Genomic DNA, 15,907 nt, shown 5'->3' with positions numbered 1-15,907 from the left:
TAGAATTGTATGCACACTTTTATCACACTGGCCAGAGTAGTAAACCAATTACTAGAATTTCCAGAGCCCAAATTCACCAACATTTCAGGGTTCCTGCCAGGCCAGTTAGTCAATAAGCCTTCATTAACTGCTTACTAAGCACCAGACACTGTGCTATGCCCTGGGAATACAAATACAAGCAAAAAGAAAGATAATCCTTACCTTTAAGGAGCTTACATTTTAATAGAGGCAGACAACATATAAAAGGAAGCTGAAAATTTAAGGGTGGGGGAGTGTGAGTGGGATAAGGTAGAAAAAGTCTGGAGTGCAGCTGGGAGAGAAATGAAGACACAACAGGCCTGGGCATACTCCTTACATGGAGACTCTGAGAGGAGCCATTCAATTAGAGGGAAAGGTCAAAGGAGCAAAGAGTGCACAGAATCCTGGCCAGCACTGCCTTACTTAACAGTTGCATCTCCCTTCCCTCCATGATATGAATGATGAGCAGTTGGGTTTTGAAGTTGATCTTCTTGTACTTACCGAAGGTGGTAGATTTCAATATTTTATAAGGGAAAACTTTAAATCCTAATTAGGGCCCACCAATGACGGATCATGCTGCTTTGACAGATGCTGAGTTACTTATTACAGGAAAACGTTAAGTAGAGGCTAGATGACTATTTGTTAATCATGTAAACTTAATTCATGTTTCCAGTATGAGATGAACCAAACGACTTCTGACATCCTTTTTGACTAGGATCTTGGATCATTCAATTGCACAGTGGATTATTTAAATATATAACATAATAATCTTTGAAGAATTAAAAATCCTTAAGATACGTAACTGTATTTCTTACCTCTGAAGCAGTAGCTGCAATGTTAATGTTGCTCGACTGCCCGTTCATTAGGTCCATATTTCCCACAACATCAGTTCTTGGCTTTCCGTTTACTGTAGTAGGGCTTTGAAAATTTCAAGTCCAAGGCAACAAATACATTATTCCTATAAATAAATGTTGATAAAAGGTAATGTTAGAATGTTTGCCCCACTAGGATTTAGGATTAGAAAACAAGTTTAACTAAAATGAAGCCAAACATATCAACAAGACTCTTCCCTTGGAAAAAGAAAAAAAGATAATCAGTGAAGCATGGTTTTAAAAAATGCATGTAAGAAAACAGAAGAAATGCCAGAAGAAAACACAGATAAGCAGGGCAGTTTCGCAAGTTTACTCATTTATTTTATATCTAAATAGGTGCTCAATTTCACATACAATTCTTTTTCTGTTTTACTTTGTATATAGAAATCCTTGTTTTATTGGGTATTCGTTAAATATAGAATAAAAAGCTCAAAAAATGTAAAGCAAAAAAATAAGATAAAATGATGCCAATTGTAGAGTCAATACAGTTTTTTATACTCCACATTGTTAGTCAGGCATGGCAGCAGATTCCTGTAAATCTGTGGATTGAGGCTGGTGAATCACTTAATGTCAGAATTCTGATCTACACGGTGCTAAACTGATCATATATCTGCACTAAGTTCGACAACAATATGGAGGGAAGAGAGTTCCAGGCTGCCTAGGCCAGGGTCAGAAATGGAGGGAGGTCAAGGCCATAATGAGATCGGGCCTGTGAGTGGCCTGGGCAAAACAGGGGACCCAGTCTTGCTCCTTCTTCCTTCCAAAAAAATTGTTGACCTTAAAATATGGACATGACAAGGGAATATAAGTGCCTCTCCAAAAGAAGACTAAGAATATTGACACAAATGAGAATTTTTATGAGAACAATCTATACACACAGTGAAGACATCTTGATAAAAGTAAATCTGTATATTATAAAGCAGCAATCATCAAAACTACTTGGTACTGGCTAAGAAACAGAATGGCTGATCAGTGGAATGGGTTAGGTACACAACGGACAGTAGTCAATGACTATAGTAATCTACTGTTTGATAAACCCAAAGACTCCAGCTTCTGGGATAAGAACTCATTATTTGACAAAAACTGCTGGAAAAACTTGAAAACAGTATGACAGAAACGAGGCATAAATCAACATCTTACACCATATACTCAGATAAGGTCAAAATGGGTACACTGATTTAGACATGAAGGGTAACACTATAAGCAAATTGAGAGAGCAAGAAATAGTTTACCTGTCAGTTTATGGGAAATGGAAAAATTTATGACCAAACAAGAGAGAGTGTTACAAAATGCAAAATGGATAATTTTGATCATGTTAAATTGAAAAGTTTTTGTACAAACAAAGCCAATGCAACAAACATTAGGAGGGAAGCAGAAAATTGGGAAAGAATTTTTACAACCAGTGTCTCTGGTAAAGGCTCATTTCTAAAATACATAGAACTGAGTCAAATTTATAATACAAGTCATTTCCCAGTTGATAAATGGTCAAAGAATATGAATAGACAATTTTCAGAGGAAAAAATTAAAGCTATCTATATTCATCTGAAAAAAATGCTCTAAATCATTATTGATTAGAGAAATGCAAATTAAAACAACTCTGAGGTACTACATCATACCTATCAGATTGGCTAACATGACAAAACAGGAAAAAAATAAATGGCGGAGAAGATGTGGGAAAATTGGAACACTAATGCACTGTGGAGCTGTGAACTGATTCAACCATTCTGGAGAGTAATTTGGAACTATACCCAAAGGGCTATAAAAATGTGCATACCCTTTGACCCAGCAATACCACTTCTAGGTCTGTATCCCAAAGAGATCATAAAAATGGGAAAAGGACCCACATGTACAAAAATATTTATAGCAGCTCTTTTGTGGTAGCAAAGAATTGGAAATTGAGGACATGCCCATCAACTGGGAAATGGCTGACATTGTGGTATATGAATGTAATGGAATACTACTGGGCTATAAGAAATGATGAGCAGACTTTAGAGAAACCTGGAAAAATTACATAAACTGATGCTGAATGAAGTGAGCAGACTTTGATAGACTTAGCTCCTATTTGCAATGCAAAGATCTAAGAAAATTCCAAAAGACTGAAGATAGAAAATGCTATCCGCATTCAGAGGAAGAAATATGGAGTCTGAGTACAGATTGAAGAACACTATTTGCTCTGTTTTTTTTTCCCTTTCCCATGGTTATTCCCTTTGGTTCCGATTCTTCTTTACAACATGACTAACATAGAAATAAGTTTAATATGATTGGACATATATAGTCTTTATCACATTGCATGCCATCTTGGAGAGAGAGAAGGGGAGAAATTTAGAACTCAAAATCTTATAAAAGTAAATGCTGAAAACTAAAAATAAATAAATGAATACATAAAAAAGAAAATCCCAAAAGGGGTCACAAGAAGTCGGACATGACTGAAATGACTGAACAACAACATTTTTATAGTCACAACTGAAAGAAAAGTAGATTCTTTCAATCAACAAGAATTTATTAAGTATTTTCTATACGGCAGGTACTATGATAGATTCTAAGAATACAAAAAGAAAATAAATTACTCTACCTCTGAAGGACCTTACATTTGATGAGGGGATATATGTGCCTATAAAAGTATAGAGAGTAAATACACACAGAATAAATATGAAAGAAACACAGGTTGATGTATGAGAGATGACATCTTTATAATGAGAACTTTATAAGAGGTAAGGACAACAGTGGAATAGCACTTTCAGACAGCAATTATATTATTAAGCAGGAAGCAATCAAAACCATCTGGTACTGGAAAAAAGGAAGGGAAGGACAGAAAAAAAACAGAGGGGAAAAGAGAGGGGAAGGGAGGAGTGGAGGAAAGGAAAAGAGAATGGCAATGACAACAAAAGAAGGGCATAGTCAGTGCTGGAAGATATATGAGATGGTAGGCAGGCACATCAGTGCATTATGGATGGAGCCGTGAATCGGTACCACCATTTTGGAAAGCAGTTTGTAAATACGCAAATAAAGCAACTAAAATGCCCATATCCTTTAATCCAGAGATTTTACAACTAGGGTAATTTCCCCAGGAGGCAACTCATTAAAAGTGCCTTACCAAAATTATGATAGCACTTTTTTGATAGCAAAGGATTGGAAACAAAGTATATGTCCATTGACCAGGGAATAATTAAACATATTGTGGTTACCCGAATATAATAGAATATTACTCTGCTATAAGACATGATGACTATGACGAATCTAGACAAAGTGATGGAGAGAAGCAGAATAAAATAATATGCACAATGTCTTATCACATTATAAGGGGAAAACCACAAAAAATAAATCAAAATTGAGTGTTGCAAAATTACAAATAGACACAGGTTAAAGGAAGAGATATGAGAAGACACCCTTTCCCCATACCTTTGCAGAGGTAGAAAAATCAGTAAGTGTGATATACTGTATACATTTTTAATTATATTGATTCCCTCCACCTACCCTTTCTCTTAAAAAACATTTCTATGGAGTTTATTAGGGGAAAGCGAAGGATACTGGGGGAAATTACGGTGATGTCAAACTCAAATAGAAACAGAGGGCTCTGACTTCTATAAGAGCATCCCTTGCATGCTGCATATTGACTTGGTTTTAAAATGTAATATTACCTATGTTTTATTATATTTTTATTTGTTTTGTTAAGTATTTCCCGATTACATTTTAATCTGGTTCAGGCAGCACTTAAGAGTGTTTGACACCTTTAATGTAAAGAATTACATCAATAAAAACTTATTCAAAAAATTATAGTTTCAAACCCCTTTTAAGTACATTATTGTATATGATCCTAGAACTACCCTGTGGATGAGCAGGGTAGATGTGAAACAAACTGATCTGAGGCTATACAGCTAGTAAAAACACAGATTACTGTTGTTATAAATCAAGCACTAAATACTGAGTGTAAAGCAACAAATTGCACAAGCAGTAAATTGTTAAAGCAGAAAAAGAGCTGGACTAAGAGTGTGAAATTTTAAGTCCTTGCTCTGATGGTATAAGTCATCTTACCTCTAAATTTGTTTCCTCACCTATAAAATGAATATGATAACTCTTATACTACAGAGCTCACAGAGCTATACAGGAAATATTTTATAAACCTCAAATGTGAGCATTAGTAACTGGTAAGATCAAGAATTTCCAGTTCATGGTGTAGCCCTCTACACTGGAAGTCAGGAGACCTGGGTTCTAGTTCTAGTTCCTACTTGCCAAAGTTTGTACTATAAAATGAAAGAGTTTGGACTAAAAGATCTCTAAAGTTCCTCCTAATTTTAAAATTCAGCAACTTAAAAGAGTCTTCTTGCTAGAAAAATGTTTGGTTTCCTCAAAGGCATACAATTTAAAATCAACTACAAGTGTTAAAAAAATGTACAATATCTATATTATAACTTTCGTTTATGAACTGCCTTCTTTCTCTTTATCTTTTTTCTATTACAAGGATAAGGTTCTCAAAATATCTGCCTCAACTCTCCAAATTTCAACTCTTTCTCCCTCCTGTCCCACTGCCCCTTCCCATATTACCCTTCCTTCCTTCTCCCCTTTCTTCTACTCTCAAGTTTTTTTTTCCCCATTAAAATGTAAATTCCTTGAAGGTAGGAGCCCTGAAAGAGGGCTTGCATTTATGTACTTAGTGCTCAGCATAGAGCTGGGAAAGTAGTTAAGTGTCTCTCCCTCTCTCTTTCCTCTCCACCCCTCCCCTCATGTGACAATACTAAGCACACTTTTACTTACAGCCTTTTCTGACAGCGAAGTAATGATATCCCATTCCTACCTTCCTCACTATTCCTTCTCTCTTTCCTTCTACGGTTTCTCTTTTTTTTTCTGTCCCTTTAACACCAAAACTTGGCTTCCAAACCTTTAGCTTCTCTGTACAATCTCTTTTGACTATTTTATTCACTCCTTAGAGTTTTATCACAATCTTTATCTCCAGCAATGGCCTCCATGTGATTGTCTTCCATCAGTACCTCAAATTTAATGTTCCAAAATAAACTTATCACTTTTCTCAAGAAACCTTTCTCTTTTTGTTTCAATATTTCTACTAAAGGTACTGACAATGATTCTAACTCTCATCCAAGCTCAAGACCTCAGTCATTTCTCCTTTCTTCCTCTTCATTCTGCATATCCATCAAGTCATGAAGTCTTGTCCATGCCACTGTCACAAACTCATTGGAATTTGTAGCTTCTTTTTCATTGCCATTTACACTATGTTCAAGTTCAGGTAATTACAACTGACCTGAATTTTCTTTTTTTTTTTTTACAATAGCTAAAGATAAAAGAATTATGACTTCTAAAAAAGGATAAAAGAAAGAACCCAAGGATGGAGTTGGAAGAGTCATTGAGAAGTAATGAATGTAAAAAAAGAACACCATCAAAAGACTTTTTTTCAAGAAAGAAAGGACAAAGAAGAGTAGATGAGTTAAAGGAAAGGGGAAGACAGAAGGTTGCTGAATAAGTTGAGGTGAGTGTGTTAAAACTAAAACACTCTTTCTGGTGTCCCACTCTTCAGATCACTTGGGTGACCCGTCCTCACTACCTTAAAATTTTTTAATGAGCTCTTCAGTAGCTAAGAAAAATCTTCTCTGCAATGGAAAGCACCTTTTGTTGAAAAAAAATTTCAAACTTCAGAGATGATTTTTTAAATAAAAGTTTATTTTTGTGGGCAAGGGAAGATTGAAGTAGGAGTTTCTGGAAAGTACACCAAAAGTCTAGGCTAGTAATAAGGACACAAAAAAACAGCACAATGCCTAGAACATAGTAAGTAATAAATGTTCTCTCTAATCCTCAGTCTCTTATAATGGCTGTGACCCCATTATTTTTAAAAACTAATCTCTAAAGTCATAACCACTTAATTACTAACCCCAAGGGACTTGACTCAGTCATCATCATCCTTGACCTTTTCGTAGCATGGCACAAATATAAAATAAGCTAATTAACATCCTAATTAATATAACATGAAATAGAGATCTTAAGTAATCCAATCTCAGAAAATGGAATTGAACTATCCATAAAGGAACGGGAGTGGAGGGGAGTAAGAGGGAGGAATAGAGAATGAGCAATCAGACTTTGGTCCATACAGATTCACAGGTGAAATCTAAAAATGTTTAAATAGTAATTAACACTTACGCTACACAAGATGCAGCTAAGTGGCATAGTGGATATAGCACCAGGCTTGGAGTCAGGAAGATCTGAGTTCAAATCCAGCCTCAGCCACTTACTAGCTGTGTGACCCCAGGCAAGTCACTTAACCCTGGTTGCCTCAGTTTCCTCATCTGTCAAATGAGCTGGAGAAGGAAATCACAAACCACTTCAGTATCTTTGCCAAGAAAATCCTAAATGAGGTCATTAAGAGTCAAACACAACTGAAATGACTAAACAATGACAACAAACAGCGTGCTACACAGATTATCCTAAGAAAATAACAAAGAAAACACTATACACCAAACTCTTTTTAATGAAACAAATATAGCCTTGATACCTAAATAACAATAACAAAGAAGATAAAGCAAAAAATTATAGACCAATATAGATGTAAAAAACATCCAGTAAAATCTTAGCAAAAAGATTACAACAATATATACCCCCAAATTGCCCTGGCTACCATGACGATGCTTTGCCCTGACTCTCCTCCTATCTGACCTCCTCCACTTCATTAAGTGGTTCTTACTCCTTCCAATCCCTAATTCTGAGAGTGCTCCAAGGCTCTGACAAATAATTTACAATTATCATCACTATCTCTCTCAAGTCTATATATCCAGCTTTAATCTCTTTCCCTGAACTCCAGGATTGCATTTCCAACTAACTGCTTGTTGTACATCTCTACCTTGACTGTCACCTCAAAGTCAACAAATCCCTGCTACACATACAATCCTTGTAAACTAAACCTCATCTTCTTAATCTCAATTTTCTATTTTCAGGCACCACCATCTTATCTGTCACTGAGGCTCAAAATCTTGGAGTCATTCCTGATTCTTCCATTTCACCCCACCCCCGCCCCCACATCTAATCAGTTGTGAAATTCTGTCAATTTTTCCTTCACAAAATCTATGGAATTCATACCCTTCTCTTCCCTCAACCACTCACCGCCGTAACTCGAAGGCCTCATCACCTCTAAGACAATTTTATAAAGAAATCTGAGCTGGTCTCCCTGCCATTCCATCATTGACACAAATACTCTAACAACCAAGTCCTACCATGTCTCTCCCAGGGACTAAAACCTTCTGTGGCTCTCTGGTGTTTGTGGGATAAAAATAAAATTCAATCAGCCTGAAATTTAAGGCCCAAAAACATCTGGCCCATCCCATCTTTCTATCTTTCACATTACTCTCTTTCACACACACTATATTCCAGGCACAATGTAATACTACCAATTCCCTAAATTCAACAAACTATCCCCAGCTCCTATATTTGTATATATCGTATCTAGGTCTAGAACACACTTTTCCATCGGCACCCCGACCCAGACCCACAGAAGCACAACAATTTTGAGTTGGAAGAGACCTCTGTAGTCATCTAGTATAATCAAACAAGATCTTCTTGAAGGCCTCCAAGGAAAGGAAAAACCACCACCTTCTAAGGAAGCCCATGCCACCAGGCTCTGGAGTTGGAAGATTTGGGTTACATTTCCACTTCTGATGTTTATTACCTGTGGGCAAGCCACTTAATCACCCTGGGTCTCATTTTCATCATCTGTAAAATAAGTAGGTTGAGGGAAGGGTTGGACGAAATGTCTCTAAGGTCTCCTTCAGCTCTAGGTATGATATACTAATTTCATATAGCTCTAATTATTAACAATTTTTCCCTGACATCAAGTTTAAATTTGCTTCTTTGAAATTTGTACCCACTATTCCTGGTTCTGCCCTTTGGGGCTAAACAAATCAAGTTTCTCTTATTTCAGGGGTGGGGAACCTGCAGCCTCCTGAACACCTAGACTTCATCATAGTCTCCAGTAACTCCCCATACTACAAGACCACAACAACTCTAAAATTCACACTCCTCAGTATGGCCTGTCCCTGGGGCCCCTCTCTCTGACTGGAGAGGGTAGAAAGTGAATAGCAGAAAGCTCCTCACAAGTCCTCCATTTAAAAAGGGAGCCCAGGGCACACATCACAATTTCCTACCAGACTGCACTTCTCTGGACTTCACCATGTTCTGGTTCCCCTCCCACCCTCTAATGCCTCAGGTTCTTTTTATGTGTTGTTTTCCTCTGTTACATGGTGAGCTCCTTGAGGGCAAGGGCTGTCTTTTGCCTTTCTTTTCTATATCCAGCAGTTAGCACAGTACCTGGCATACAGTGAGCCCTTGTACTAACTCTTGACTACCTTGGCTGCTCTCCTCTGAAACACTCCCATTTAACAATGTCCTTAAACTACTATGCCGGGAATTAACGTAATATTCCAGATGTGGTATTTCCCCCAAAAGTGCAGAAGGGCTGCTATCTCCTTATTCCTGATTGCCATGTCAAGCTTCTATAGCTGCCATTAATCACAATGCTGACTCATACTGAACTTCAATCAATCAAGTGCCAACTTGTGAAGCCTTCCCCAGACTTCCAAATGAAGGCATTTTCTCTCTCCTAAAGTTCTCCTAGTACACTGCCACCATCTCAGCCTGCCAACCTGTAATATACTTGTCTTTTCCACTACTTTTCCAGGGCCCTCCTAAGTGATTTCTTGAAGGCAGGGGGCTGTCATATTTATCTTTGTTTCCCTAGCCTGTTTCCTTCAGTACCTTCCATAAAGTAAGCATTTAACAAATGTCTGTTAAATTGTTTATTGAAGGAATAGAGAACATAGAATTTTCCCTAATCAAAAACCTGATATACTCCAAACAAATATCCCCATTTCCTTCTCAGCTTGGCATTCACATATTTTCACAAAATGATTCAATTGAAAATTTTTTATTTGTTCACTACATCGAAGGTATTCTTTCCAACTCTTGCTCTCTCCCAAATGATATCCTACTTATGTCTCAACAGTCCAGGTCAGGAAAACGCCTTCTTCACATTTTCTTGTAATGTGCTGCTCTAACTAAAAGCAACCCTTCCTCCAATGAACTTGCCTAGCAGTTAGTACATTTCTCATGTACTATTTGACCCTTATGCCTCATACCTTTAATCCTTCCCATTAGACTGCTATCCCCTTCAGGAATTAGCAGAGTATCTAAGACATTAAATACTCAAGAAAAATCTGTTGAATACAATGAAAATCCTAATTCTAGTATTAGAAGTCAATCAGTATAAAGGGTGAAAATATGTTTGGGAAAGCACTGAGCACATCATTAGCTTCAAAACACTTGAAAAAATTATTTCTGCCTTCAGATATTTTGTAAGCTTATCATCATTCTTTCATTTTAATACTTTATGTGAAGCTTCTACACATAAACAACTGATTTCTTTATGAAATTTGACTTTTATGTGCCTTCATTTTTATTCAGTCTTATAAACAAGAAAATTGATCTAAAAACATGTCATAAATACAATGAACTGTTTTAATTTCATCTAATTACTACATACACCTATACTTAGGCAGTTTCATTTTTGTCCCTGTAATCCCAGGCCTAGTGAAGTCCTTGGCACATTGATTGTATACCTGAACCTAATTCATATTCCTTAAAACTGACTGGACATTTCCCCCAATTCTGCTTCTACACCATATCTAACTTGGTAAAGACTTTAAATATAGACATTTTAGTTTTTAAACGTTAACAATTTTAAAATAAATTACCATCCACCCAGTACCTAATATGAATAATTAGTTCTACCTTAAATTTATAATTCAATAGTGCCCTCTAGTGTTGCAAAAAAGACTATTCATATTTAGGAGATATAAATATAAATTAAACCAAAATAATGGTTGTGGGACTGGTTTCCTGAAAAAAACATTGAACACTAAGGATTTTATTAAGCACCTAAAAATGCAATGTAGTATGTAAGGGAAATAGGAGAGATACAAATGAAAGTGGATAACAAATTTTAGTTATAAATTTGACTACTTTTAAACACAAAGAGAAATGAATTAAATAAATAATTCATCACTAACAGTAAATAATTATTTTTCTATATACTATATGTTCAAAATTTTTAATCAAAGTACTTGCAGAACAAAATTTGACTAAAATGTTATTAAAACCTACTATGAAAATATATTTCACAGTGAATCCAGTCATAATTACACTTAAACTTGTTAACCAATATTTACCCACAATGAAACCTAATTTTTTTAAGACATGAAAATACCTCTTCATTATAATATGTTTTTAGAAAATAATAAAATGGAAGATGGCGGCCAGAAAGCAGGGACTAGTGTGAGCTCCCCTCTGAGTCCCTCCAAAAACCTATAAAAAATGGCTCTGAACCAATTCTAGAAGTGCAGAACCCACAAAACAGCAGAGGGAAGCAGGGCTCCAGCCCAGGACAGCCTGGATGGTCTCTGGGTGAGGTCTATCCCACATGGAGCTCGGAGCGGAGCCCAGCGTGAGCGGCTCGGACCAACCAGACCAGGAGCCAGGAAGGGTGGGCCCTAGTGCCCTGAATCAGTGAGCTGCAGCAGTTACCAGACTTCTCAACCCACAAACACCAAAGACAGCAGAGAAGGTTAGTGGGAAAAGCTGCGGGAGTGGAAGAAGTTTGCTGTTCGGCCACGCCCCCAGGGCAGCGGAGGTGAGGCAGCTACAGTTGCAGTTGCTTCCTGCCCCAGGCCCACCTGGTGGGAGGAATTAAGTGGTGGATCAGAGCAGGAGTGCACAGCCTGCTGAAGATCTAAGGCCAGTCCGGGTTGGGGGTTCTTGGGGAAGGAGCAGTGCTGGTGTGGCAGAGCTGGCGCATCCCCCCCAAATGTGGAACACAGAACTCTTTAGTCTACAAGCAGTCATACCCCACTGAAAAACTCAAGGGTCAAGTTGGTTGGGAATATGGCCAGGAAGCGAAAACACACCCAGATTCAGTCTCAGACTTTGCATTCTCTCTTTGGTGACAAGAAAGACCAAAACATACAGCCAGAAGAAGTCCACAAAGTCGAAGAGCCTACAACAAAAGCCTCCAAGAAAAACATGAACTGGTCCCAGGCCATGGAAGAGCTCAAAAAGGATTTGGAAAAGCAAGTTAGAGAAGTAAAGGAAAAATTGGGAAGAGAAATGAGAACAATGCGAGAAAACCATGAAAAACAAGTCAATGACTTGCTAAAGGAGACCCAAAAAAATACCGAAAAATACACTGAAGAAAACAACACCTTAAAAAACAGACTAACTCAAATGGCAAAAGAGCTCCAAAAAGCCAACGAGGAGAAGAATGCTTTGAAAGGCAGAATTAGCCAAATGGAAAAGGAGGTCCAATGGACCACTGAAGAAAATACTACCTTAAAAATTAGATTGGAGCAAGTAGAAGCTAGTGACTTTATGAGAACCAAAGGAACCAAACAGAACCAAAGGAATGAAAAAATGGAAGACAATGTGAAATATCTCACTGGAAAAACCACTGACCTGGAAAATAGATCCAGGAGAGATAATTTAAAAATTATTGGACTACCTGAAAGCCGTGATCAAAAAAAGAGCCTAGATATCATCTTTCAAGAAATTATCAAGGAGAACTGCCCTGATATTCTAGAGCCACAGGGCAAAATAGAAATTGAAAGAATCCACCGATCACCTACTCAAATAGATCCCAAAAAGAAATCTCCCAGAAATACTGTCGCCAAATTCCAGAGCTCCCAGATCAAGGAGAAAATACTGCAAGCAGCCATAAAGAAACAATTTGAATATTGTGGAAACCCAATCAGAATAACCCAAGATCTGGCAGCCTCTACATTAAGAGATCGAAGGGCTTGGAATATGATATTCCGGAGGTCACTGGACCTAGGATTAAAACCTAGAATCACCTACCCAGCAAAACTGAGTATCATGCTCCAAGGCAAAATATAGACTTTCAATAAAATAGAGGACTTTCAAGCTTTCTCAGTGAAAAGACCAGAACTGAATAGAAAATCTGACTTTCAAACACAAGGATCAAGAGAAGCATGAAAAGGTAATCAAGAAAAAGAACAAGAAAAAGAAATTGCAAGGGACTTACTAAAGTTGAACTGTTTTGTTGACATTCCTACATAGAAAGATGATGTGTATGATTCATGAGACCTCAATATCATAGTAGCTGAAAGGAATATGCATGTGTGTGTGTGTGTGTGTGTATATATATATATATATATATATACACACATACACACATATATGTTTATGTATGTATGTATATATATAAGTGAATGTGCATGTATGTATATATGTGTGTATATATATATACATAGAGAGAGAGAGAGAGAGAGAGCGAGCGAGCGCAGACACAGGGTGAGGGGTGAGTTGAAGATGAAGGGAAGATATCTAAAAGAAATAAAATCAAATTACCGGATGAGAGAGGAATATATTGAGAGAGGGAGATAGGGAGAGATAGAATGGGGTAAATTATCTCGCATAAAGGTGGCAAGAGGAAGTAGTTCTGTGGGAGGAGGGGAGAGGGCAGGTGAGGGGGGAATGAGTGAATCTTGCTCTCATCAAATTTGGCCTGAGGAGAGAAGACCATACATACTCAATTGGGTATCTTACCTCCACAGGAAAGAAGAGGGAAGCAGATAAAAAAAAGGAGGGGATGATGGAGGGGAGGGCAGATGCAGGTGGAGGTAATCAAAAACAAACACTTTGGAAAGGGGACAGGGTCAAGGGAGATAATTCAATAAAGGGGGATGGGTTGGGAAGGAGCAAAATATAGTTAAGTCTTTCACAACATGAGTATTGTGGAAGGGTTATACATAACGATACACATGTGGCCTATGTTGAATTGCTTGACTTCTTAGGGAGGGTGGGTGGGAAGGGAAGAGGGGAGAGAATTTGGAACTCAAAGTTTTAAAAACAGATGTTCAAAAACAACAAAAAAAAAGTTTTTGCATGCAACTAGAAAATAAGATACACAGGCAAATTTATCTTGCCCTACAAGAAAGGAAGGGAAAAGGGGATGGGAAGGGAGTGGGGTGACAGAAGGGAGGGCTGAATGGGGAACAGGGCAACCAGAATATACGTCATCTTGGAGCGGGCGGGGGAGGGTAGAAATGGGGAGAAAATTTGTAACTCAAACTCTTGTGAAAATCAATGCTGAAAACTAAATATGTTAAATAAATAAATTTTAAAAAATAAAAAAAATTAGAAAATAATAAAATGTACACTGAATAAGAAAAATAAACATTATAATCTGACAACTACTGTGTTAATGCCTTGGATAATAAATACCTGATGTTTGTTAACTTAATGGGAGAAGGGAGAAGAAGAAGAGGGAGGGAGTGTTATTTATGTATCGTTAACTTATGCCTGAAAGACAGCACCACAGAGTGGAGAGAAGACCACCTTGGAATCAAGAAGACCTGAGTTTAAATCTTGCTTCTTAAACATACCATCTGTGTGACTGCTTCTGTGTGACTCTCTGAAACCAAATTACAGAGGAACCCTTGATCTGCATAGGTGGAAAAAAAGTTTAGTCCCTCACTCTAATGGAATCACAAATGCAGACCACCCCTGATCCAAAAATTGTAAGAGTTCTGACACTAGTTCATGTGACTGTGACCAAATCAGTTAACCTCTGCGAGCCTCAATTTTCTAACATACAATGAATAATATTTAAAATACCTATCTCACAGGGGTGATATGTAAAAGTGCTCTGCAAACATTAAAACATTATGTAAATATGGGAGTTAGGTAAGCAGGCAGCTAGGTGCATCATAGATCGAGCCCTGGGCCTATAGTAATGAAGACCTAAACTCAAATCTAATGTCCGATACTTAATAGCCATGTGACTTTGGATAAGTCATTAAAGCTGTTTGCCTCAGTTTCTTCAACTGTAAAAGGGGATAGTAATAGCATCTACCTCCTAGGGCTATTGCGGGGATTAAATGAGATAATGTTGGCAAAGTACTTAGCACTGGTGCATAATCAACATGATATAAATTTATGCTAGCTATGATGATGATGATGATGATGATGATGTTCAATAGTATGTTTAAGTTAATTAACATCCAACATTATTATCTGGACAGCTTATATTCTATTTAACCCAAACACCAGAATGCATTCATTTTGGGTGAAAACCCCTTCAATTATTTGAAAGCATCTGAAAAATACCTGAATCTGAAAAAAAAAAAAAAAAACGGGTTTATGGTTCAGAATTTATAGTCACCAGAGGGATAAATGAATCCTCAATGAGAATGAGACGATGATAGCTATCATTTATGTGGTGCTTTAAGGTTTGCAAAGTGTTTTCCATACATTAACTCATTTGATATCATCTCATTTGATCCTTACAACCCTGGGAAGTAGATGCTGTTATTATCCTCATTTTACAGATGAAGGAACTGAGGCAGACAGAGGTTAAGTGACTTGCCCAGGATCACAGAGCTAGTAAGTGTTTGAGGCTAACTTTGAACTCAGCACTTCCTGACTCCAAGTGCAGTGCTCTACTCACTGTGCCATCTAGTTGTCTCCAGCATATAAGCATATATGATTTGTAATATTTTTTAAAAAGAAAAAGACCCTCTGGATTTTTAGACTAAGATGTCATAAAAGTTTAACTTAACATAACACTTGCCATTTTTAAAAAATTTCAAACTTGTCAAATTACCAATCCATAGGATAATGCTCACTCATTTAAAGCCTCTGGTAGATACAGTAAATTATAATTTCCTTTTCATTGGGTAGTCTAATTCCACAGAACTTGAATATTCAAGTAACTATATCTACTGGCTGTGACATATATCTCACATTTTATCCAGGAAGTTCATACTTTATGGCTGATAGAAAAAGAAAGGAGATACCTGAGACAGCTCAGATACCCATGAATGGACCGTGATTTGAACTCGTCAGTAAAAGATTACTATTTCTTTAAATAGAGCCGCCCAGTTAGCAACAAAAGCTTGTTGCACCTAATGACTAACATACCAAAGAGATTCTAACAGCTCTGTTACAGAAAGGAA

The 15,907-nt window shown here is 37.3% G+C and overlaps 1 protein-coding gene across 3 annotated transcripts in view; it reads right to left on the bottom strand.

The window, feature by feature from the left end:
- The window catches only part of RALGPS2 (Ral GEF with PH domain and SH3 binding motif 2), a 215,661-nt gene that overhangs the window by 148,083 nt on the left and 51,671 nt on the right, over nt 1-15,907 (bottom strand). For all 3 annotated transcript variants that reach the window (XR_005010290.1, XM_036758284.1, XM_036758285.1), the window contains exon 2: nt 834-976. Coding sequence is in view for 2 of the 3 variants with exons in the window: in XM_036758284.1 (XP_036614179.1) it covers nt 834-890 (57 nt within the window). In the remaining variant the exon portion in view is untranslated. The remainder of the gene's footprint in view (nt 1-833; nt 977-15,907) is intronic.

Source organism: Trichosurus vulpecula, chromosome 4 (genome assembly GCF_011100635.1).
Source record: "Trichosurus vulpecula isolate mTriVul1 chromosome 4, mTriVul1.pri, whole genome shotgun sequence".
Lineage (NCBI taxonomy): Eukaryota > Metazoa > Chordata > Mammalia > Diprotodontia > Phalangeridae > Trichosurus > Trichosurus vulpecula.
Note: the sequence above shows the minus strand (reverse complement) of the source record. Positions and strands in the feature narration are given on the sequence as shown.